Below are 26,750 nucleotides of genomic sequence, written 5' to 3'. Positions count from 1 at the left end.
AGTCCTCAGATAATTGAAAGTACAAATTAGAGATTGAGACAAAGATGTAGCTTTGGGAGTCATAATGACAGAGGTGTTAATTCTTTGTATTTTGTACTCCCATCACTCGGCACATAGTGGACTCTTAAGTGTTTGTTGATTGATTGATAATTGAAGGATCATTTTCACAAGAATGAAAGCTTAATAAGTTATAACTCTTCCATACCCAAGAGTCCAGAGTTGTAAGTACGTCATGCCTTTTTAAATGCATTGTTGCTAATTTTCACCCTCCATATTGCAGCAAAATGCTAGTCTTGTTTTCTAAAGGATTATTATGTCTATTATGGAAATGTGAGGGCATGTGCATTTTGAAATTATTGTTCTTTGATAATAAAAACAGAGAAATTACTTTTAATTTTAAAAAAGGTATCTTTAGCATCCATTTTAAAATTTTGTGTTCCAAATTCTCTCCCTTCCTCCAGACTCTTCTACCCATTCTAAAGGCAAGCAGTATGATATCTATTATACATGTGAAGTCATGTAAAACATATCTTCATATTAACCACATTGCAAAAAAGCAAGAAAAATAGAGAAGGTGTAAAAAAATTCTTCAGCCTAATTGTTGTCTTCTTAGATCAGTTTTAGGTTTGTAATATAATTACAGATAAATTATAAATTGAAGTTCCATTCCTTTCTTATAACTCTAGGAAAACAGTTGGAATGAACATTTGTCAATAGCTTTTTTCACTTGCCTAGGAATGAATGTCAGTATTAGCTGTCAACAGCCATTAAGTGGACTGTTTTCTACGTCCAAATCTACCAAATAGATTCACTTGCTTGAATTTGATGTAAGTAACTTTATTAATGAAAATTTTCATGTTCTCTTGGTCTTAGTCTTTCATAGAAAGAAGAAAAAAGTGAGTTCAGAGTTATTGTCAAAGCATTATTCTCATTTATTTTTTAACCTAACAATAAATTTGTTTAGAATTTGAGTGTCTGCTGATGTGCTGGAAGTTAAAATGACAAGCAACCGTGGCAAAAAAAGTAGCACAAGTATGGGAATTTTGCCTGAGGGACATTTTTTATGACAAAAACCATCTTAGGGAATTTTGTAGATCTTGTGCTCAGACACAGGAGTCCATAGACATGGGTTCTAATCTTAGGTTTGTCACAGTTTGTGTGACCTTGGGTAAGGCACTTGTTTCTCTTCCTGGATTTCAGGATTGGTTTTTGATTTGTTCATTTGTTTGTTTGTTTTGATGAGGGGGAGATGTTTGTTTTTAGATATGGACAGGAGTCTAGATGAAAGTGTTTTTGGCCCAGGGCTGGGAACTTGTTTTCATATGTGTCTGTGTGTGTATGTATGTGTACATATATATGTATGTATATGTGTATTTACATATATCAGCAACAATATTTCAGAATAGTTGGTTTCCATTTTAGTCATAGGAATTTTATTTTATTAATTTTAAAATATTATTCTGAAGAGTCCATATGTGTTACCACACTGCTAAAGAGGTCTATGACACACACAGAAGGTTAAAAGCACCTGAACTAGAATTCTGAAGTTCTTTCAAGCTCTAATGTTCTATCAACAGAGTTTAATGTTGGTAATCAAGATGGGGGCCACGATCACTGCCTTCAAATGCATGAAAAGCTTTGACCTTCCTTAGGTAGGTCCCTTCACTTCCTTGGTTCCTTTTTCTCCTCTATAAAAATGGATGGGGGTTGGGAGTTTGAACTAGATGTCTATAAAATTCCTTCTAGTTCCAAATCAAACTATGATTAAACTACTTTTACTGAGTTCTAGAACGCAAAGCAAAGACTATTGCATAAATATTAGGATGAAGATTTTTACCCAGCAGAAGGGAAAACTTGCTGAAAAAAAGTAATTGTACAAAAGACAAATTGGCTTCTTTGTAAGGTGCCAAGTTCTATATTTTAGTGCAGAGTGAATGACCACTCTTCAAATATGTTGTGTGTGTTGTATGAAATAGATGATATCTGATGTCCTTCCTGATTCAGAGATTCTATGAATCTAGGTTTTAAACCATTCTCTTTATTTTACAGTATAAATAAATAAAAAATAAAAATAAATTAGGAATAGGGAGAAAATAAGGTTGATGATTTTCAGACCTTTACTGAAGGTCTAACTTTTATAGAAAATAAATAAGCAGAACTTGAGAAATATAAAAGATTAAAGACAAAGGGCAGCAGAGTGACCTATTTTCTGCCTGTATGTACTGTCTTAATATTAAAATTATAATGCATAAGCAAATAGACTTTTAACAGCTGAGCAGCAAATTTGCTATTAAAAAAGGATACTTAGCTTAATTATCATTTAGGCATTTTTTTTACTTTCCCATTTTCAAGCTTATTATTGATTTTAATTTGAAAAAAAAATTCCTTCAGCTTCCCCTCATACTTAACTGCACAGTCTATTTCTCTTATTAAAATGTTTCTTGCAAATTACTTATTTAAAAAAATACAATTTGGTGTTCTGTACCTAGAGTCATTTCCCTGAAATGAGATCTCTTTTTATGGCAATCCCCTGATCTCAAAGGACAATGATGATCTTAAAAGAAGATGGAAAAAACTCCAAAAATAATTTAGAGAAGATAGAAGCTAAACTTTTAATTCTTGAGTGGAAATGTCCTCAATCTAATCCATGCCATTCCTAATTTTGTGCTTGTAAAGAAATGAATTCTTGATGATTGTAACCTTTTTTGCTATCCAGTAAGACACATCTTTAAGGCACTATACTACAAAGAAGTTATTCTTTATGCTGTTAATCAGATAGTTCGGAGTCCTTTCTATAGTTTATCAAATATGAAATGAATTGAATTATCTTTTCATATACTCTCTTTCCATGTGAGTATGTATGTATAATAGGTCCCTCTTTTCTCCTAGGCTTAAGAAAAACTCAGGTTTACTAGCCATGATTTATTAAGTATAACTAGCAGTTTAATTTACATGTCTACTCGCTACTTCTGTTTCTACTCTCTGAATCAAGGAGAATAAGTCTAATCCCTCTTTTACATGATTGCTCTTCTAATATATCAGATAAGCATCATATTCCCCCAGTTTTTCTGCTTGTCAGACTAAAAACCCCCAGTTCATTCAGTTTATCTTCTCATCATCCTCATTGCTCATTTTTGGACTTTCTCTGCTTGTCAACATTCTTAATAGAAAGTATGAACAGAACTGAACACAATATTCAGTTATGGTCTGACCAAGACAGAGTGTGAGTTGGGGCTTTTACTTTCCTCATTCTAACCATCAAGCCTCTCTTATTGAGGTCTAATGGGCAGTGGATAGAGTGCTGGACCTGGAGTCAGGAAAACTCATTTTTCTGAGTCCAAATCTGGCTTCAGATACTTAACTGATTTGTGTGATCCTAGGTAAGTCACTTAACTATGTTTACTTTAGCTTCCTCATCTGGAAAATGAGCTGGAGAAGGAAATGGCAAATCACTCTTCCATCTTTGCTAGGACAACTTCAAATGTGTCCACAAAGACTCAGATGCAACTAAAATAACCGAAATTCAAACCACAAATTGAAGTTTAATATCATATGAATTTATTTGATTGACATTTCACATTGTTGACTTATACTGAACTTGTAGACCACTAAAACTTCCTGTTTTTTTTTCATACAGTCTGTTGCTTTATCAAACTTCTCCCATCCCATATCTGCAAGATTGATTTTCTTTTGACCCAAGTGTAGGAACATTACTCTGTTAAATTGTATCTTCCTAAATTTAACTGATTATTCTAACCTATTGAGATCTTTTTGGATTTTTTTCTTTGTTATCCAAAATGTTAACTAGCCCTCTGAGGTTTGTGCCATTTGCAAATCTGATGGATGGGCATTCTATAACTTTTATGATACTTTACTTTCATTTGAAAAAGGACTGATCTAGTAATGCATTTTGTGATAGGCATATGGAACATGATATAACTAACTAGCCCAATCAGAGTTGAATTGGATATAAAGTTAATATTTTAAAATTATATTGACCTAGCATTTTCTTTCTTCCTTCAGAGAAGAGAAATGAGAAGCATTTTTTTGCAAATAAATTTCCCCCCTCAACTTTGAACTCAGGAAGACCTGAGTTCAAATCCAATCTCAGGCACTTATTGGACATTGGGCAAGGCACTTAACGTCTGTTTTCTGTCTGGTTGTGGAGCACTGCATATGATGTCAAACTTGTCCAATATGTTGATTCATTTCCTGGAACTCTTTGCTGTCTTAATTCTTTGCTCAAAGCAGTGGCTCTTGGGGAGGGGAAGAAGGGGAAAAGAGTCTACTGAGAAAGGTATGTAATGTAAAAACAAAATATATCAGTAAAAATGTATTTAAACAATTTTAAAAGGATTAAGTTGGAAACATTGTCATAATTAGAACCAATAAGCAACAGAATTGAACTATGAAGTGTAGAGGCTAAGAAAAGTGTTTTGACACAAGCTAAAAAATATTTAGGTAAACTCATGATTGACAGTTTCACTGTAGCTTCCTTAATCTCTTATCCTAAAGTAAGGGAAGATGCTTTATACACAGTATATGAACCCATATTGCATATGGAAAATCAATAATTTTTCAGATGTTTCCTTCACTGATATAACCTTCACTAGGGTATTTAGTGTTTTTTTCTTGATTCATTAGCTGTTTTGGAAGCTGCCAAACGTTGGCAAGGAGAAGAGATGGCCTTGCTCCATGGCCAAGAGCGTGATCTTCTGTAATCGTTTGGCAGATTGATTGCCCTCCCATTCAATGGAAGTTATGAATGCAGATTAATAATAGATTAAGTCTAAAGAAAAGTATTGCAATTATTTATTTACTCTGAGGCCTGGTACTTTCTTAATTGTAAATCTTAAATTTTAGAATATCATTGACTCCTTTTGATAAAACCATATAATGTTGTTATAATGCTAATTATACAGTTTCTCCAAAGCCAGAATAATTTCCCTTTTTTATATTTGTGATGCCTTCCAGCCCCTGCTAAGGGAGGTAGTTTAATAAGAAGAACTTAATATTTTGGTTTCTGATAGCTGTCTAATTACAGAACTCACAGCTAGAAATTTTGACACCCAGATCAAGCAGCAAGAGTTGTGCCTGGAGCAAGTAGTATAAACAATATCTTCAAGTCAATTTTGTAATTAAAGTTGTGAAAATAATGCAAGAAGTAATTAAGAGAAAAAATCATTTAAGCAGGAGGGAGAATTGATGGCTGTAATATCTTCTGTATTTTTTAAGTATTACACAATTTGATTTTTGTGAGCTCTAAATTTCGATCCTCTGATCACACCACCTAAGTTATAGCTCTTCCAGTATTGTGGGCTGGGTTATGAAGGTGAAAAGCTAAATATCTGAAGCTGGAAATTGCTGAGAGAAATCATAGATTTTAGACCCGATAGCAACTCTCACTTTATAGAAGAAACTGAGGCTCAAATAAACTAAGTGACTTGCTAGTGGTCAGGCAGTTAGCAACTTCAGGATTCTAGCCCAGGTCTACTGAGTCCAAAGCCAAAATTTCCACCCTGTATGCTGTGTATGGGTGGCTGCTGTTGTTTTACTATTCCACTTTTTCCTGTATCTTTGACATTTTCATTTGAAACCGGGGAGGAAGTAGAAAGGAAGGTGGGGGAGGAGGTGAAGGAGGCAATGCAGTAAGGGAATATATATATATAGAGAGCGCCTAATATATGCCAGGCCTTGTGCTAACTGCTTTACAAATATCTCATTTGATCTTCCCAACACTTCTTTCCATGACCACCCCTATCCTGCTTCCAACTCCCCATTTTGCTTTATCTTCCATTAGGATGTGAGCTCCTTGAAAGTGGGGAATTCTTCATTTTCTTGTATGTGTCCTCAGTGCCTGGAACACAGTAAGCACTTAAAAATATCATTTGCCAATTGGTCTGTATATTTATTCATCCATATCTATCCATCCATCTGCCTATTTCTCTCTTTCTGTCTATCCATCCATCCATTTCTGTCTATCTATCCATCTACTTTTCTGTATCTCTCTATTTATATATACCTCTATCCATCAAAATATATCTACCCATTTCTCTATCTCTGTCTACTTATATCTATCTATCATCTGTCAGTGCTCAAATCCTAATTCTTCCACTTAATACCTTGTGACCTTGGAGCAACTCACTTCTTCTTTGGGCCAGAGTCTCCTTATCTGTAAAATGAAACAGTTGGATTAAATGACTTCTCAGGTGACTTTCCAGCTCTAGGCCTGTGATGCTTTGAGAAACACCTGGGACCAGTTTGGTCCTTTGTCTTCAGCAGCAAGCCAGACAGCAGAAATCTGAGGCTGTGACTAACAGTCTGTAATACTTCATCAACTTCATTCCTTCACCAGGGCTTGAGATTGAGAAAAACAGAATTGAATCATAACCTTCCTTCCCATCCTCTCTTTGTCTCAAATTCTGACTATATATACATCCACTCCCACCTGCCATGTTGGGTTTAGAAGCAAAAAGAAAAGGAGATGAGAAGAATAAGTAGGTGGGTGGGATGTTCTATATGCATCTCATCTGAACTAAAACCACCAAAATAAGAACCTTTCCTTCACTTTGATTCATTTCAAGCATTATTTCAAGCCTCCCCTGTAGTAATTTCCATCTCTGGGCCTTGATTTTTCTTTATTCCACAAAAAGCATTCTCATATTAAAAACTGTGATTATTTGAGTTTTAAAGCAATTGATTGTATCAGTTATCCCAAGTACTAGCTACTTATGTCTGATTATTATTCAATATGTAACAACTAGAGGTCATTTTGCTACACATATATTAATATATTTGTATCTAAATATTACCATGGTGTATGGATACAGCAGTTTTCTTAGTTTGTGTTTTTATGTTTGCAGGTTACAAAATAAATGCTAATATATTTTTAGTTGATCAGGTCAGACCTTAATCATTTAAGAGCCACAATTTTGCCAATTCATAACATGTCCTTAAATTTCAGCAGTAGCTCTGGAGAAAGTTGTCGGTCATGTTCTTTGTGCTTTGGTGTAGTAAATAACTCTTCTGAAATGCTCCAGTGTTTGATATTACTCAGGATGGAAACTCTTCCAAATTAATTGACAGCTATGGACCCACTTGGTTTTAAGACATCAACCAGGCCAACAGCGATTCACTGCTATTCTCAGATGGCACAGTCTGAAGAAAAATGAAATCTTAAACAGAATAAAAATTGAAAAGATTTGAAGTTGTGCTCCATCTGGAATGGGCTTAGATTGTAGACAAATTGCTTTCACCAGTGGAATGATTTGTAAAGGCTATGAGAGTCTTAAAATTCTATGGTTTTGTGACTGACTTAACTATTCCAAAGTATTATTTGTGTAATTGGCTTTACTTTTTAATTGATAGGACTGATCAGATCTGTTGTTCAATTGTGTCTGACTCTTCTTTACACTGTGGACTGTACTGTCCATAGGGTTTCCTTGGCAAAGACACTGGAGTGGTTTGCTATTTCCTTCTCTAGTGGATTAAGCCAAACAGAGGTTAAGTGACTTGCCCATGGTCCAGTAAGTGCTTGAGACCGGATTTGAACTCAGGTCTCCCTGAATCCAGGCCTAACACTCTATCTGCTGGGTCACTCTCAACTGAGTCACTCAGTCAGCTCTTTTTTTTCTTAAGTCACTGTTGTTGTTTTTTATTTTCACTGTTTTATTATTATTATTATTTTTTATATCTTCGTTATTATTTCTCTTCTCCTTTGGGAGCATATAAAAGGAAACTTGCACTGGTAGAAGGATACATTAGATCTAAAAAACTCTGACTTTACATGCTCATTCATTGTGGAATGGCTAAACAAATTGTAGTATATGAAAATAACAGAATATTACTGCACTTTGATTGGTTGAGGTGGAAAATACAGAGAAGCTTGGGAAGATTTATAAGAGCTGATGCAGAGTGAAGTAAGCAGAACCAGGAACACAATGTACTATAGATTATGCAGACAAGGGTAAAATGTGAGAGTTTTGGAAAGGTAGGAATGAACCAGGTTGTAAAGATCTTTACATATTGACAGGCATCATGGTAGTGTAGAAACAAAAATGTTTCTGGAGTCGAAGGATGCTGGTTCAAATGTCATTGTTGCTCCTTACTAGATGTATAGATGTAGGCAACACTTAACTTCTCTGGTCCTCATTTCCTCATTTTAAAAGTGAGACAGTTGCTTTAAATGACTTCTAAGATCCCCTCCATCTCCAAGTTTATAATTAAATTTGATTCTTGATGTAATAGGGAATTAATGGAGTTTATCAAGGGTCAGGAGAAGAGAGTCACATCACTTTTGGAGTGGGCAGATACTTGAATCAGGGAGACCAATTAGGACCCTGTGGAACTAGTCCAATTGAAAGTCAATGAGAGCCTGAAACAGAGGTGACCTTATGAGTGGAGGGAAGAGGATATAGATGACAGGCATTTTGAAAGGAGAAATTTAAAAATTTGTCGACTGTTTGGATATATGGCATGAGTGAGAGTGAGAAATCTAGGATGACTCTGAAAATGCAAACCTAATTTGAGAAGACGGTGCCATGCAATTGACAATATTAAGAAATTTCAGAAGAGCTATGGATTTGGGTACAAATACAAGTTCTATTTTAAACATGTCAAATTTGAAGTTCCTATGGGACTTCATTTCAAAATGTACAAAAAAAAGGCAGTGGGTAATATAGAACAAGAACTTGGTAGAAAGACTTGTTATTCAGCTGTGTCTGATCCTTCATGACCCTATTCGGGGTTTTCTTAGGAAATATAGTCAAGTGGTTTGCCGTTTCCTTTTTCAGCTCATTTCATAGATGAGGAAATTGAGGCAAACAGGGTAAAGTGACTTGCATAGTGTCACACAGCTAGTAAATACCTGAGGCTGGATTTGAACTCATGAAGATGAGCTTTCCTGATTCCAGGTCCAGCACCCTTATCCATTGCCCCACCTAGGCACTCCAGGAAAACAACTAGGGGTAGATCTGGGAGTAATTGTCTTCAGAGAGGTGATAATTGTAACCATGAGATCAAAGGAGACTACAGATCAGGAGAGAGAAACAAGATTAAAACTGGACATTATACAAATGATAGAATTATAATGACTAAGCTTGTTCAGAAAGAGAGGTGATGAAAAATAGCTTTCTTCCTTCTTTGAAGAGGCTGGTGACTGTAGGTATATGTCAACTCAGTTGATACGTTAGCTTTGCCAAACTGTTAGTTTTTTCTCTCTTTCATTCTTTGCTATAAGGAATGGTTTTATAGATAGGCAAGTGGAAAGATGTATTTGGAAAGGAAGGGAAAATAAAAAGAAAAATATATGAATAAAATAAAAATTTAAGGCACTGATTTATGTTATATGAGATCATATTCTACTTTGCTTAAGTAGGCCATTGTCAAAACAGTTAAAAGCCTATCTAATTCTGAATTTCTACTTCTGTCTTCTTGGCATCCTTCATGTGTATCTACGGCATATAATGTAAATATCCTTGATTGCAAAGCCTAGGAAAAACTATCAAGGTCGAAGGAAAAGCAATGTTTTTTCCTTTGGTTTGCTGAGGATTTCTGTAACGGAGAAATTTCATCTTTGTTTGTCATATTCTGAAACAATGGTCTTTTGTAGCCAAACCTTGCCAAGCAATTGTAATCTGGAGATAGTTGGAAGAAGCAATTGATTTTGAAATCTTACTATTTAAAGTTTCTGAAAATTTACTTTGGATTTTTCCTAGCTGTCCATGCTGTCATTTTTCTTGTTTGGCAAATAATGAAAGGAAAGACTCATTAAAGAGAATAATGAAAAAGAAACTGAGAGGGTGGAGAGAAGAGATGAGAATGATTTTTCTTTCTTTGTCTTCCCTTCCCTACTCCCACTCAGTTAAGCTATTTTTTTCCCTCAAGAATTCAGAAAATCTGTAGCATCAACTTTTATCTAATGCTTCCCTCCATGTTAAGTTGTCTTTTGGTTAAACATTATTTCATTTTGGTGACTAATAGAAAAATGTTTTTCTCCAGGATTAGTAGTCAGGAAAAAAGATGCAACAGATAATGTATGAACAACATGTAGATGGTTATATGGAGAAATCTTCCATTGTTTTAGTAATTCCATCACACACTCCCTTTTCCACAGAGCTACCTTACAAGAACTGTTGTAGGGATCAGATTGAATGATGACTGTAAAAATGTTGGCTTCAGAAGGAATCACTTGCTCCATCCTATCTATTACTTCCAGAATCATCTTTATAAAGCTCTGTTCTCACCATGACATTCTTGTCCTCATACACATTTATTGGATCCCCATTGCCTGCAGAATTAAATCCAGACTCCTTAGTCTGGTATTCAAAATCACTCTGCCTTGGTTTGCAGTCACCCCTGTAGCATCACTCCACTACATGTCCCCTATAGTACAAACAAACCGAAATACTTGCTACCTGAACACACTTCAGGCTTGGCCCCCTGCGTTTTCACTCATCATATCTTGTTCTTTCTGGAATGTTTCTATCCACTCCACCCCACCCTCATTTCTGTCATTCTCTAGCTTAACAATATTTTACAGGCTTGCTTCAATGTCGCCTTCATAAGGCCTTGTCTGACCCTCCCTACACAGCCACAAGTGGTTGTACTATTTTTTGCCTTCAAGCGCCTACGGTATTTTATTTTTATCTCTTTATAGCCTTTACCATATTGTGCCTCATTTTATTATTTGAGTGCTTGTTTCTTATTCCTCCTTGAATCTCCATCCCCATTGAATTGTAAACTCCTAAAAGTATTCTCACCTACAGTCTGGAAAGATGGATTAAACTAGGTTGAGGGTAACTAGCAGGTCTCAAACCCATCTGTAAGCTGAAGAACATGTGAAGACTTACCCCAGTGGAACTTGTTCCAATGGCCATGAAAGCAGCTGAAGTGGTAGCTGTGGAGCACTTAGAACTTGGTCAGACATTGAAGATGTCAAGGTCACCCACTGCATCCCGGGCCCATCACTGATCATCCTGACTTTTCTCTTGCCACTGGGCTTCAAAGACTCTGGAAGAGACAGTGTGGCTGATGATTTTGTGCCACTCTGGCTCACTTAAATCCAATTCACTCCCAAGTCGAGACATCACCCCATGATGTCACTGGGCCTCTTTGAAACAACAAACAAGGACAAACAACAGTCAACCTTCTTTATACCATCTACCACATTTGATTGAACCTTGTAGGTGCCCAGTAAGTGATTTTTTTAATGAGAAAAAAAAAGAATGAAAGATTCAACTTCATTTGCTATAGCCCTCTCTATAATTAGGTATTTTTGTAACTCATACCCTTTGTCCAGCCTAGCTCTCATCTCCTGCTAGGGATACAGGAGAAACTTGAGAAATCAGATCTTATATTTGATGTGGGACCCTGAATTGGGGAGCAAGAAGCAAAAAATATGTTTCTTCTTGTCTTCTATTTGCCAACACAGCTGCTGCTTAGTGATCTAGGCAAGGATTTGAAAGAATGATTTATGATTTATGTCTGGAGAATTTTCACTGCCACCTTCACCCCCCCCCCCAATTATTTCTTGATGATTGACCAGAATCTATCAAGTAGACTGGTGTAGTAGCAACTTCAGTGCCATAACCTCTGGCTCCCAGTCAGATCTGATCTTGGAATTCACTGTGATACAAGCCAAGTCAGAAACTCATCAGCTCTGTTTAACATTATAGATGGCCCACAGACTCAGAGACTATCATCCTCTTATATTCTAATAATAATATTAGAAAAAATGTTACTAATAATAAATTTATCGGCTGTACTTTTATAAATGAACTAATCATAGGTAAGCCAATCCGTATGTGCTAAACAAACAGTATTCTACCCCCCCAAACACACAATTGCTCCAAAACTATTATATCCCAGATTCTAACTTGACTTATATACCACTTCACCTCTCAATGCCCTTACTACAGTACATGTTCATACTCCTTCCTTTGCCTCCCTTCTGGATTGTTTCACTTATCTGTCCTTACTCAAGGTCATAATGTAAACAAATAGGTTGACATGGATAAATAAAGCAGAGGCATGAATTACATGTGACATAGACAGCAAATTCCATTTATTCCCCAGACTAAGCTTCCCCTGAGGCTGATTCCCCTTTGTAGGCTGGGTTCTCTTTCTCTTCTCTTTATTTATATAGTACTCTTTGCTTACCTTGTAAAAGATTGAAAATTTAGGCTAAGGAAAGACGAATGGTTATGAATCTTCTTTGATGGCTCAGGACATCTAGTGACCTTTTCTCGCTATTCTTCACCTCTTTGCATTATCTATTGATGATTAAACTCTGTTCCTGATAGCCTTACTAGCCCTATTCAGTCTCTTTTGTAGGATCAATAGCCATATCCTGCCCCCATACTTGGGTGTACCGTAAGACTCTCTCTTGGGCCTTCTCCTTTTTCCTCTAAACAACCTCTGGATGATTTCATGTTGTCTCATGGATTCAGCCAGTATCTCTTGTTAGATGACTCCAAAATCTTCATGGTCACCTCTCCTTACTCTCCTGAGTTCTAGCCCCACAGCTTCAACAGCCTTCTAGAAGCTTCTTCCTGCATGCCCCATTGACATCTCATACTTACTATGTCTAAAACCACACTTATTATCTTTACCTCTAAACCCAGCCCTCTTCCTAATTTCCTTGTTTCTAACAAGGGAACTACCATTTTCTCAGTCATCTAACTTCTCAGTCTTTGAGTCATTCTTTACTCTTGATTCTCACTCAACCTCCATATGCAAACAGCTGCCAAATCTTGTTGAATCAACTTTCTCAGAACCATCAGTATTCACCCTTTCTTTAATCACACCATCATAGTTCAGGCCCTCTTTATGTCTCACGTACAATGTTTCCTTAACCTCTCAAATGGTTTCCCTGCATGTAATCTTGCGCCTTTCTAATCTCTCTGTCATGGAGCTACCAAACTGACATTCCTAAGGCACAGATCTTATGACCATATCATTGACCAAAATGGAAATTGTGTCGAAAGCAGGGCGCTGCCTCTCATTTCAGAGGAGGGAATGAGCCTGCACCAACCACAGTTATTCCTCCATCATAGTAAAAAGATGAAGCTACCCATTGTGTCTAACCTAAGAACTATCATTCAGTCAGTCTTAAAGCATTGATTAAGTGCTTACTGTGTGCCAGGCACTATGCTAAACCTGTGAATACAAATAAGAAGTAGAAAGAAAGACAGTCTTTGCCTTCAAGAACTTATGTTCCACATGGGGGAAGAGAACACATAAAAGGAAGATTTAAAAGGGGAAGATGAAACAACGGTACCCTGTGCTGGAGTATAGTAAAGGAAGCCTGGAGGGGAATAAGACATGGAGATTCTAGGAGGAGCCATCCAATCAAAAAGCAGAAGCCATAAGGATGGAGAGAATAATTAATAATAATATAATAGCTAGCATTTATATAGTGTCTACTCTATGTTAGGTTCTGTGCAAAACTCTTTACAAATAGCTTCCCTTTTGGTCCTCATAGCAGCTCTTAGAAGTAGGTGCTATTATTGTCCTCATTTTAGAGTAGCAGAAACTGAGGCGAACAGGTTTCATTACTTGCCCAAGATCACACATAGCTACTAAATGTCTGAGGCCAATTTTAAACTCCAGTCTTCCTGACTTCTGAACCCTGTGCTTTATCTACTGTGCCACAAATTGCCGTGAGACTGTAGCTGCCTTAGTGAGACAAATCACTATCAGTTTTTTTCTCACTGTTCCTGACCCTGATCTACTCTGTCTCCATTATTTACTTAATATTAATACCTTGACCTTGACATCATTTCAGTAAGCAAGAATGATAAATGTTTTAAAAGTCTTTATGCATGTGGTATGATTACTACAAGCAAGGCATTGTCCTTGGTGTTCTCAAATATTAAAAAACAACAGTCTGTGCTTTCAAGGACTCTATATTTTTACTGGGGGAGATCTGACATATAATGATAAATATAGGGTAAGGTAAAATATAATGGAAGCAAAAAAAGAATCACGCAAAGTGCTCTATGAAAATTTGATAAGGAGGAAAACATTTTTCATCTGTGGGCAATCAAGAAAGTCTTCACAAAGAAGTGAATGCCTACATCAGATGGGATGATGGCAGATCTACTACAGCTAGGAGAATAGTTCATCTGAAGTATGTGAATGGGAATAATATGAAATAAAGCTAGAAATATAGTTTAGAGTCAGATTAAATAGGGCCTTAAATGTCAAGACATGGACTAAGATCTCTTCATTTCTCAATGTCACCTGTAACTTCTCAAACTCTGTTCTGGCCACCCTATACCAATCTTATTATCTTGATGGGGCTGGTTTTCCTCTCAGCTCCTGGGATCAATCCACTACTGACCCTTAACTGTTGTTTCAGTCTTACCTTCCCACACCTAGCCTGAAGAGACCCAGGATTCTGGACTCCCTGGGGTAGATAATGGATCTGATTAAGTGGAATAGAAAATACCATAACAATAATTAATATAAAACTGTACCCTAGATGGCTTTTATTCATATGTCTTTTAAAATAATGTAACTAGTACAGATAAAGATGATATCTCATGGTATGTATGGTTTTCTTTTAAAATATATACCTAAATCTTTTCAATATGGAAAAGTCTTGCTGTGATATATGACCTCCACCTTTGCTCAATCTCTGGTACTCAAAGTGATTAATATACCCATGGTCTGCCCATTACCTATAACTGTTATGTCCTCTTGATTCAGAATTGTGGAATTCCTCTCTCTGATAATTCCCTGTTCTTCCATCTCTCCCAAATATTCACTCTTCCTAGATTTATCCTTCATCTTCTCCATAATTCTTGGGCAATGGAACCATTCTCTTTCTGTTCTCCTAGTCCATCAGCTTTCCTCTGGTCTCATGTTCCTTCATAAAATCTTGCCCGTACTTAAACAATTCACCTTTATACTACTCTCTACCTTTGCATCTCTCCTCCTTCCCCCACTACCTGCTTTGTCAAAATGATGTTCATGCCTGCTGCATATCAACCCTGGGTTACTCTCACATCTGTGTGTGTTCATCCTTCATTGCTGAAGAAGACCATGCTGTCAGAGAAATAATGACATGACTTGCACTTGACTTTGTTTTAAGTGAGAGAGGGCTGTGCAGGTCACCAGCCTCATTTCTCCTCCAGAACCATTTGAATCCAGTGACCACATATTCATCAGGATGACTGGAGATGACCCAGGATGAGGCAATTAAGGTTAAGTGAGTTGCCCAAGGTCACATAGCTAGTGAGTGTTGAGTGTCTGAGGTGAGATTTGAACTCAGGTCCTCCTGACTCCTGCACTGGTGCTCTATCCACTGCACCACCTAGCTGCCCCTCTCACATCTGTAATATAGGGATAATACCAATAGTACATATAGGATTATAGTTAATTTATACAGGGCATTTTGCAAACTTTGAATTGCCCTATCATTTTTAGATGTCATCATCATCCTCATCCTCGTCCTCCTCATCCATTATATCTGCTTCTGCTCATGTACTACTGAGATCTGCTGGAATCAGTCACATAAGAGTACCTGCTAGGTCTAGCTACAAATTTTTGCTGCCTATTCCCAGCTGAGCCTTTGCTACTGCACAGAAATCTTTTAATGCTTCTATTATGATTTCTCTCAGTCTTACTCCTTGAAGGTGTTATCACAAATTTTCTTTTCTGTCAGTAAGCCTCATACAGCAGCCCTGCCTTCCACCTTCCCACCAGCAAAGAACCTTACCCCCACCCTGCTACACATACTTTATTGAGAAAGTTAAGACCATTCTTTGAGTCCATTCTTCTTTCCTATTCTAGAACTCAAAACACTATATATTTTTCCTTCGTTATCTGAGGAGGAGGGTTTGTTTTTTGTCTCTGCCAAGGCCAATCTTTTTTTATGCCCTTGATCCCATATCCTCCCATCTACTCCAGAAATTTGAACTCTGTCTCCCTGTCTCTCTCTCTCTCTCCCCCTCTCTTCCTCTCTCTGTCTCCCTCTCTGTCTCCCTCTCTCTCCCTCTCTCCCTCTCTTCCTCTCTCTCCTTCTTCCTCTCTCTCTCTCTGTCTGTCTCTCTGTCTCTGTCTCTGTCTGTCTGTCTGTCTGTCTCTCTCTCTCTCTCTCCCTCTGTCCCCCCCGTCTCCCTCTCTCTCTCTCTCTCTCTCTCTCTCTCTCTCTCTCTCTCTGTCTCTCTCTCTGTCTCTCTGTCTCTGTCTCTGTCTCTCTGTCTCTCTCTGTCTCTCTCTCATTTCACTCATCAGCCAGTCCTTGAATACTGGCATTTTCTTTGCCAATTACAAACATGCCCAAATCTGCCCTATCCTTTATAACAACTTTACTTATTGTACTTTTTGACACAGCAATACTACTGCTGTACCTGTACCTCAAAGAAAGAAGAAAAGGACCCATAAGTACAAACATTTATATTTATATCAGCTCCTTCTGTTATAGCAAAAAACTGGAAACTAAAAAGATGTCTATCAGTTGGGACTGGCTGAATAATTTATGGCATGTAAATGTAATGAAATGCTTTTGTACCATAAGGTGATGAAGGGAATAGCCTCAGAGAAACCTGAGTAGATTTATATAAACTGATGCACGGTGAGGTGAGTAGAATCAGAATAATTTTTACAATAATAACAGCACTGGAAAGGCAAACAAATGTAAAAGCCACAAGAACAGTAGCCAATGCAGTGAACAACCACAATTCCAGAAATGGATGAAGTAGAGAGGGGACCCTCAGACTGCTTACTGAGACATACTTTTGGTTATGGACCGTGCTATAATTTGTTTTGCTTGACTGTACATATTTTTAGCCAAGGTTTTCTTTCTTTTTTCCCCATCAAATTGTGGAAAGAATGAAAGGAAGAGAAAATTGACTTTTGCTAATTGAAAAAATATTTAATTAAAAAAACTTTACTTGATCCTGTCATGTCTTCAGGCTCTGCTTTCCTCTGTTTCACAACTAAGCTCTAGAAAAATCCATTTAGACTTACAGCCTCTATTTCCTCACTTCCCAACTGCTTGCAGCTTACTTTTGACCCTACTCCCTGACTTAAAAATGTCTTTACAAAAACAAACACAAAACCCCATGAATTAAATTAAATGGAATTTAATCAAGAAAACATTTATTGGGTGTTGACCGTGCCCAAGACATTTCTCTACACCCTAGAGATATAAGGGGGTGGTGGTAAGGGGGAAGACATAGTTCCTGCCCTAAGCACCTTCAGAACTCTGAAGGACATGTCATACAGTCACAATAATTTTTATCGGATTTCTTAGATCTGGAACAACATATATACTTCAAATTTATGCCTCTTACCTATCTACATCCAAAATAAAATCTGGGATTGGGGGCTCCTTAGTGTGTTCTTCTATAAATACTTGGGTTGGCAGAAAAATTCCTTCCTTTCCCACCCTCACCCCTCCCACGCCAGACCCGCTTTTAGCTCCTTTTCATCCTTGAGTGCATCTTGAACATTTTGGTTATGAAGAAATTTTTCTGATCCTTGGTCTAAACTGACTTTTTGTCTTTGGTGTATTTTTTAAACCTCTTATTACTTGTACTTCCATGTTTGGGCAACATTTTCTCCTCCATATTTGTGCCTGATCTTTTGGATTTTATATGTCATAGATTTGGAAGGGACTTCTAAGATCTTTCAAGTCAAGCCTATACCTGACAAGTGGACTTTTAGTCTCTATTTGAAGACATCTCATAATGTCTTCAACAATCTCATAATCCACTAGCTCCCAAATCACTATTTTTTCCATTTTCAGGTAGCTCTAATTGTTAAGAATTTTTTTCCATATATTTAACCCGAAATCATCCTCTGAAGACTTCTGTCTACCCACTGTTACTAATTCTACCCTTATGGGGCAAGCAGGACATATCTAATCCCTTTTGCTGAATGATAGCCCTTCACATAGTAAAATAGAAATTTCATCTCCCAAAGTCTTTTATTCTTTTTTCAGTTCTTTCAGCCTCTTTGTGACTCCATTTGGAGTTTTCTTGGCAAAGATACTGAATGGTTTGCCATTTCCTTCACCAGCTTGTTTTATGGATGAGGAAACTGAGGCAAACAGGGTTAAGTGACTTTCAGACTTAAGTTAAGGATCGCATAGCTAGTTAGTGTGTCTGAGGCTGAGTTTGAACTCATGGAAGATGAGTCTTCCTGATCCCAGGCCCGACACTCTATCCCCTGTGCCACCTAGCTAAATGTAAGTCATAGCTCATAGGCCTGGAGTATAACTTTTATACACCATTTAATCCAACATTTATTATATAGGTATTGAGGTAGAGCCTTCCAAGCTGGTATTAGTCTGATCAGCCACAGTTGGACATACTATACATTGACCCAGACATCATGATGTCATTTTGATCCTCTTTTATTACAAAGGACAGAAACCACTTCCAAAGAGTTTAAGTAATTTACCCTAGGTCATCCAGGTAATTAGTAGCAGAGCTGAGAGTCAAACCATGGCTTTTGATTCTAAACCCACTGTTATATCCATGACACTGTGGTAACTTCCAGGTTCCTCTATTGTCTCAAGATATTGAACCCTTCGCCATTCTCCTTGCTGTCTGGACATGCTTAAGTTCACCAATTCCTTTCCTAAAATATTGCGCACATAAAAGAATAGAGTGTCCCATATTTTGTCTGACCAGCAATACTGTGGCTTCCCCCTTTTTGCCCTAACTCTAATTAATGCAGCCTAGAGTTGCACTACCTTCTTTTTTGGCTTCCATGGCACACTGTTAACTTATATTGTGTTTGTGGTTCATTGAAAATCCCAGGTATTTTTCCCATACAAACCCTTATTACTCATATTGCTCCAACCTCCTAGAATCTTACAGTTGATTTTATGAACCAACATGCAGGAATTTTCATTTGTCACTATGACTGTTTCTCTTATTAGAGTCAACTAGTAAGAATCTTCTTCCCTGTATGAGATCTTTTATCCTCACTTGGTCAGTCAACATATTAGCTATCCATAGAAGCATTTTGTCCTTTAAACTTCTGTTGTGTATCACATCTATGCCCTGATTCAAGGTTCAAATAAAAAATGATTAATAGGATAGAACCAAGGATAAATCCATAGAGAACTGCATTTGAGATGTCTTCTTAAATTTATATCAGTCTATTAATGACCATTCTTTGGGGGAAGTGCCAGTGCCCCATCAATCATATTTTGTTGATTTCTATTATTATCAAACAAGATGATGATAGAATATGGTTCCATTTAATCTTTTCCTAACTTACTCTCTTCTGTTTTACATCACTCCATCTTGTTTTCCTGGTTGTAACAATTTCCCATTTAAAAAAAATACCCTTTTCCTTACGTTTTGTTTATTTAGTTTCTTGCTATGCAAATTAAAGATTTAACACTAACCTATAATGCATCGAATTCAGTTATTTAGCAGGGCATATTCTAATGATATGCTTTGTAATAATAGCTCTGTGAACTGTAATACTCAATCAGTGCAAACAATGAAGATGTGTTCACTTGGAAATTCTCATGAGTTTCCGTTGTGTTTCAAATGGCAGATTAACCCTTAAACTGAAAGTTAGCTGGATTATTCAGTAATGTAATAATTTGGTCACAAATAGGCAACTCTTTTGAAAGTGTTTGTAGTTCAAAATTGAATGATAGTTCCAATTACCCAACAAACCAGTTGCAACAGAGACCTTTCTTCTGGCATTCAGTTAGTTTCCCTTGTGATTCATTATCGCCTATTTAATTTCTGGTAACTCTAAAATTGTGAAACAAAATCTATTACTTCTTAACTATTATTTCTTTGTTACACTGCCTTCAATGACAGAGAGCAAGATCTCTGAAAGATTTCTAATTACTGTTTATATTTTTCATTTTTATGCAATATGACTAGAGGCCTCCTTTTTTTTATTTGTTTGTTTCCTTCTTTGTGGTAGCATCAGTGGGTAGCTCTTTTATTTTTAATTATTCCTAAACTTTCTAGAATTCATGGAACCATGCTAAGATTTGTAAGTCTTCAAAGGGGCTTTGTCAATTAGAGCCAAACTCTTTGTTCTCTTGCATTCAAATTAGAATGCCAAGAAGTGAACCGTTTCTCCTGTTGACAGGAACATAAATCAGTTTATTACTATAGATATTTCTGGAGGCAGAAATGTTAATTTCTGCATTTTTAACACACTGCCCTTAAATACTCCCTAGTATTATATAGTGGTCCTGAAGGAAATTATTAGAGAATATTGATTTTGAAAGTTATTTCTATAAGCAAGTGGAGGTGTTAATGTCCATTAAAGTCCGGAAACCCTAAGTCCATAAACTAGCTAGGTCACTAACACACATCAAGCAGATGGCATTCAAAAGCTTAGGGAGTTCATGACCCCCATGCTGGTGTCATTTTCTGTTATATTCTTGACCACTTCACAGCGAGCCATTTCAGATATATATATGTTGTCCCCTGCTTACTAGCTTGCAGGTTTTCCCCAGTTTCTGCTCAGGTTTTCCCCAATTTTCCCTGTTAATTCCCTAACCCTGTATAAGCCACACTATCTACCTTCTCCTTTCTTACTTTGAAGTGTTCAGAAAAGAAGTCATAAAATTAAGCTGGCTAGGGCCTCTACAGATTTATGCTATTGAGTCCTCACTGTTGCACAGAAAGCAACTTTTTTCTTCATCTCTTATTTAATTCCTTTAATATTCCTTTCCTGCAGTGGTTCAAAACCTTCTCTCTTTAGTCTCCAAACTCTATCACTCTTTCACTATCTCTTAGCAGAAGGATTTGCTCACCCTCCACTTTTCTGAGAAAACTGAGATCCTCTCTGCCCTCTCTGCCCCTGTCCCCCTATATCTTTCAGTCTCCAAGAATAGTCTTTTTATCTGCCAGAGCTCACCCTGCCTGTCCAGTTTTGCCTTGATCCCACCCTGTCCCCTGGGATTTTGCTCCAGTTATTCATCTTTCTGCCTCTAATGGCTTATGTGATACCTATTAGTGTGTACCTGTTTATTTATATGTGTCTCTCCCATTAGTACGGAAGTTCCTTGAGGACAGGGACTGTTTTGTTTTCCTTTTGTGTTTTGTTTTTGAATCTCTAGCACTTAGCATACCATCTGGCTCATAGTAAGTGCTTCATAAAGGCTTGTTTAGTGACTACCTAAAATAATGTTCAATTCTCTGTTATCACACATACACAGACAACCTTCTTAATATTCTGACCTCTCATCCACTTTAAAGCTTCCGCTATTCACCTCAGTTGAATATAAGGCCTTGGAAGGCAGGATTTTTTTTCCTTTTCTTTCTTTTTTTTAACTTTTTTATCTCTAGCATCTAGCACAATGAATGACCCATTGAAGCACTTAATAAAGGCTTGTTAGTACACTGGAGAGAATAGAACCTCAGGTCAGGAAGATCTGAATCCAAATCTCATCTCAGAGTTTGCTAGCTGCATGACCCTGGGCAAGTTACCTAATCTTGTTTGCCTCAGTTTCCTCATCTATAAAATGGGAACAGTAATAGCACCTACCTCCCAGGTAGGTTAGCACCTACCTCCTCCCAGGGTTGTTGTGAGGATCAAATGTAAAAATAATTATAAAGTGATTAGCACAGCGCCTGGAACATAATAAACGCTATATAAAATGTTAGCTAGTCTTATTTTTATTTAATTGCATTTAAATGTTCACCCTTGCACCGACCACCTCCACCAGCTTTCTGCTCTCCAGCTTCAGGCTACTTCACTTTACCAACACTGTGTTCTCTAAGGAGAATAATAACCTTCTAATTGCCATCGTATGGTAGGATTTAGATCTGGAAATCTCCCTCCCAAAGGTAGTTAAGTAATACAATCAAAATTCAAAGGTGGGAGACAGCTTAAAGTCCAGTGCTGTCTCAGCAGTGATCTCAAGAACTTGATCTTTGTGCAGAGTTTGATGCCCTTGATCAGACACCTTCCTAGATGCTCTCTCCTCTCGACTTCCGTGATAGCATCTCTCCTGATTCTGTGCCTCTTTACCTGACCACTTTTATTCAGTCTTCTTTGTTTTTTTTTATTTTTTCCAACCCCTAGAAGCAGACTTCCCCAGGTTCTGTTCTTGACCCTCTTCTGACCCTAAATTCTGTCCTTTAAAATTCTCATTTACTTATCACAATATATACAACAATTACACTGATGGAAATGGAAATAATAACTCCCTCTCCTGAAAAAACAAACTAAATGCTGTGTCATTACTACGACTAAGCTTGGCCCTAAAGAAGAGATGAGAAATGCACCATCCTCCTCTTTATGGATTTCAGGGTCTGTCAGTGTGGACAGTGCATATATTGCCAGGTAGTTGCTGTGTGTTGGTTAGTTTTGTTGAACTGCCCCTTTTCCCCTTTAATTTTTTAGATTCTTTGGTAGATATATGCATTCTCTCTCTCTCTTTGACTCTGAGCTTCTTCTTGGGGGCACAGAGAGTCTTGCTTTTGTATCTCTAACATACGTGTGTGTGTGCATGCGTGTTTTCAGTCGCTCAGTCACATCCAACTCTTTGTGATCTCATATGAGGTTCTCTTGGCAAAGATACTGGAGTGCTTTGCCATTTTCTTCTCCAGTGGATTAAGGCAAGCAGAGGTTAAGTGACTGGCCCAGGGTCACACCGCTCATCTGAAGCTGAATTTGAACTCAGGTTTTCCTGACTCCAGGCCCATGCTCTATCTGCTGAGTGAGCTAGCTACCTCCCATCTAGCACTTACTGAACCTTTAACTCATGCTTTTTAAAATTAATTATTTTAAAGAGATGGTTTACTGAGTTGAGAAGGCTAATATTCGAAATTAAGTTGTGTAAATGCAAAGGATTTCAATGTAAATTTTTAAGTTTTAAAAAGAAATTTTGAAAAGTAAAACAAAACGCAGTAGTTCTGTTGACAGAATAGCATTTTCTAGGGCATATTAATTGCTTTTGAAGGCAATGAGATTACTTAAAACTATAGGCCAGTCATATGATTTCATTGTGGAAAATACTGGGGAAATTATACCTCTGGATCTCAGACAAATATGGATTTTCAAACTGTCCACCAAAGCCTCCTGGTCTCTATGTCTTAAACTCTGTTAATTTGGGGTAGTGTAAGCAATTATCTAACCCTTCATTTGGATTTTACTATATAGGATTCTTTTTTTGTACTTATTTATTTGGATTTTACTATGTAGAGTTCTTTTTTTTGTACTTATTTTTACTTCACCGGAATTAGGTATACTTTATTGTATTTAGAGCATACCAGGCAAAATAGGGGCAGCTGGATGGCATAGTACATAGAATGTCAGACCTGGAGTCAGGAAGACTCTCTTTTTGAGTGTATATCTTGCCTCAGACACTTACTAACTGGGCAAGTTACTTCACCCTGTTTCAGTTTCCTTATCTATTAAATGAGCTGGAGAAGGAAATGGCAAACCACTCCAGTATGTTTGCCAAGAAAACCCCAGTTGGGATCATGGAGAATTTGAAGCAACTCTACAACAAAAGCATAGGAAAGTAGGAAGAGTACTAGAATTGGAGTTAGGCAAGATCTGGTTCTGAACTCTACCTCAGATACTTAATAGCTGTGTTTCCATGGATAAATCACCTAATCTTACAAAACCTCAATTCCTTCCTCTGTAAAAAAGAAGATGCAATGATACATGTAGTACCTATTCCACATGTCATTGTGAAACTCAAATAAAATAGTATGTTAAAGCTTTATGGACATTAAAGCAAAAGATGTCAGCCATTATTATTAGTCTAAATCATATTTGTGTATTATATAAACTGTCTTTTTTAAATTTGTGGAATAAAACAAGCATTTCTATAACATAGTATAATAAAAATAGATGATTGCACATGAAACTGCAAATATGTTAGGTACAACTTGCTCTTCCTTTTAAATATATAATAAGTTTATCATGTACATTTTTTTCTTCCTGCCCCCTGCCCTAGACAAGGCATCTATGAGACACAAATAGGTGTGTGTATGTTTATAGATATAATGTATAATCATTCTATACATACTTCTATCAATTCTTTCTCTGGATGCAGATGGTGTCTTCTTTCCTATCCTTTGTAGTTAATTTGGTTTGGGGCAGCTAGGTGGTGTAGTGGATAGAGCACCAGTGCAAGAGTCAGTAAGACCTGAGTTCAAATCTCACCTCAGACACTTGACACTCACTAGCTGTGTGACCTTGGGCAAGTCACTTAACCCCCTTTGCCTCATCCTGGGTCATCTCTAGTCATCCTGATGAATATCTGGTCACTGGATTTAGATGACTCTGAAGTAGAAGTGAGGCTGGTGAGCTGCACAACCCTCCCTTGCTCAAAAAAAAAAAAAGACAAAACCAAAGTCAAGTGCAAGTCATGTCATTATTTCTCTGATGGCATGGTCTTCTTTGGCAACGTAGGATGAACACACAGTTAATTTGGGTATTTATAATAGTCAAAATAACATTTCCTCAAAGCTGTTCTTAAAACAATATTGTTACTATTGTTTACAATGCTGTCTTGATTCTGCTTAAATAAATATGAATGTAAAATGCCAGATAAAATACTAGCTAAAAGATTGTATAAACTTTTATATTAATATTAAGAATTCCATTATCTACTATGTGTAGCCACACATTGCTTTGTTTTGTTTTGCAAAATGCACCAACTATTTTATAAAGTATGAATTTGAATTTGAGTAATATTTAAAGTAATTTAATTTTTCATAATGTCTCCTCCTAGGAACACTGAACCAAAAGAACTGGGGAAAGAAATATCCAACGTGCAACGGTCCCAAGCAATCCCCTATTAATATTGATGAAGATCTTACTCAAGTCAATGTGAATCTTAAGAAACTTAACTTTCAAGGCTGGGACAAAGCGTCTTTGGGAGACACATTCATTCATAACACTGGAAAAACAGGTAAAATGCCATAGTGATTGCTCCTTTTGAATTGTTTTGTAGAATGGGAAAATATTTAGGTCATTTTATCTTCTTCTTTCTGGCTATGATCATAGCACCTAGGAAGAAATGGATGGTGACAGCCACCAAAACTCCTGGACAAGGCCTAAAATATAGGGAACATATGAAAATCTAGTGGACAAGATCAAATAGCTGAAGTTATCACATCATTAATGCCATCCAGGAATGGGGAGCTATTGAAGATAAATAATAATTTCAGCAACTACTCAATGAGGACAGTAATGATGGCTATTAAAAAGAATATAATCAAAATAACATGATAACATAATGTATTCAAAATAATTACCCCATTTTAAATCCATCCATATTTCTTTCCTTGAGCAGTAGTGTCTTTTATCTTTGTCTTCTGGATCTCACACTTTATTTGGTGCTTGGAAATGAAAAATAATGATTGACTAGTTCTATGGTTTTAAGCAAAGTTAATTACCAGTGTTTCTGTGTTTATGAGATTTTTTAATACTATGCCCAGGGAGTATTCATAAATTATTTTATGTAAATTATATTTCATCATTTTTAAAGGATTTAAAGGGCACTGCCAACAGAGATGAAGAAAAAGATTTATTATAACTTAACTTTCAGCTGTCATATCACTGATGTTTATGGTTCCAGTCTTAAGACCATTTAACAAAGGAGTGAATTATATTTATTATTTTATTCATAGCATCCTACCCGTACCTGGGTCAAGTGGTCATCTTGCTGTATGGGTTGACTGGCATGTCAGATTTGCCACTATTGATTTCTGGTGGAGGAAAAAAGTGTTTGTCTGATTTAGAAATGTCAACATCTTGTATTATTCAGAAGAGAAAATCATTTATTCAGAGCCTTCTCCTAAAGTATCAGATAGGATTCTCTTTCTCAGTCTCATGTCATTTTAATCTTTCAGATTTATCATTATAACAGCTAAACGGACTATAGAGAAAACACAGAGATAGGAGAGAGAGAAAAAATTGTCTGCTGATGAGTGATCATCATCATAACTCACATTTCAATTACACTCTGAACTTTATGTAGTCCTTTGATAAAGAAGTACAGTGTTACTACCACTACTATCACTATTACTACCACCAGTACTATAACTTCTACTAGTACTACTACTACTTCCATTCACACACATATATTCATATATACAGGGAGATGGAGAGAGGGGTGGGGAGAGGGGGGCAGAGAGAGAGGGAGAGAGAGAGAGAGAGAGAGAGAGAGAGAGAGAGAGAGAGAGAGAGAGAGAGAGAGAGAGAGAGAGAGAAAGATTATATTATCAAAAAATAGAATGTTAAAGCCAGAAGGAACCATAGGATCATCTTTCTAAACCTTCATTTTGACTGTGAGGAAACTGATGTCCAGAGAGGTTAATCAATTGGTTCTTCACATAGCTTCCAATTGTAATATTCCTAAAGCACAGACCTGGCCCTGTTACTCTTCTGCTCAGAAACCTCTGGTGGTTCCTTGTTGTCTCTAGGATAAAATATACACTGTTCTGTTTGGCATGGACACCCTTCACAACCCAGCTGCAGTCTCCCTTTTCAGAAATTACACTTTGCTGTCCTTCATTTACTATGTGACAGTGGCCCTCAAAGGGTGTGGGCTACTACAGTTAGTGTGCTTAGGGTTTCAGCTAGGTGCGCTAGGAATTCGGTGCAGTTTACACTTGGATTCACATTGTGAGTAACACTTAAATTGTATGGAATTTGCACTTGGGATCACATGCACATATTAGTCTCTGGACTCTCCCATATTATGCTGGAACTTTGCATAACAAAGAATTATGCTGTACCATGAGGGGAAAAAATATTTTGAGAATTCCAGTTTCTCCCACGCA

The 26,750-nt window shown here is 37.0% G+C and overlaps 1 protein-coding gene across 3 annotated transcripts in view; it reads left to right on the top strand.

Moving 5' to 3' along the window:
- The window catches only part of PTPRZ1 (protein tyrosine phosphatase receptor type Z1), a 234,360-nt gene that overhangs the window by 95,541 nt on the left and 112,069 nt on the right, over nt 1–26,750 (top strand). For all 3 annotated transcript variants that reach the window (XM_072652894.1, XM_072652893.1, XM_072652892.1), the window contains exon 3: nt 24,695–24,874. In XM_072652894.1, coding sequence (XP_072508995.1) covers nt 24,695–24,874 — 180 coding nt within the window. The remainder of the gene's footprint in view (nt 1–24,694; nt 24,875–26,750) is intronic.

The sequence above is a fragment of the Notamacropus eugenii genome, chromosome 3 (assembly GCF_028372415.1).
Source record: "Notamacropus eugenii isolate mMacEug1 chromosome 3, mMacEug1.pri_v2, whole genome shotgun sequence".
NCBI classification, from domain to species: domain Eukaryota; kingdom Metazoa; phylum Chordata; class Mammalia; order Diprotodontia; family Macropodidae; genus Notamacropus; species Notamacropus eugenii.
This window is presented reverse-complemented; position numbering and strand designations above follow the sequence as displayed.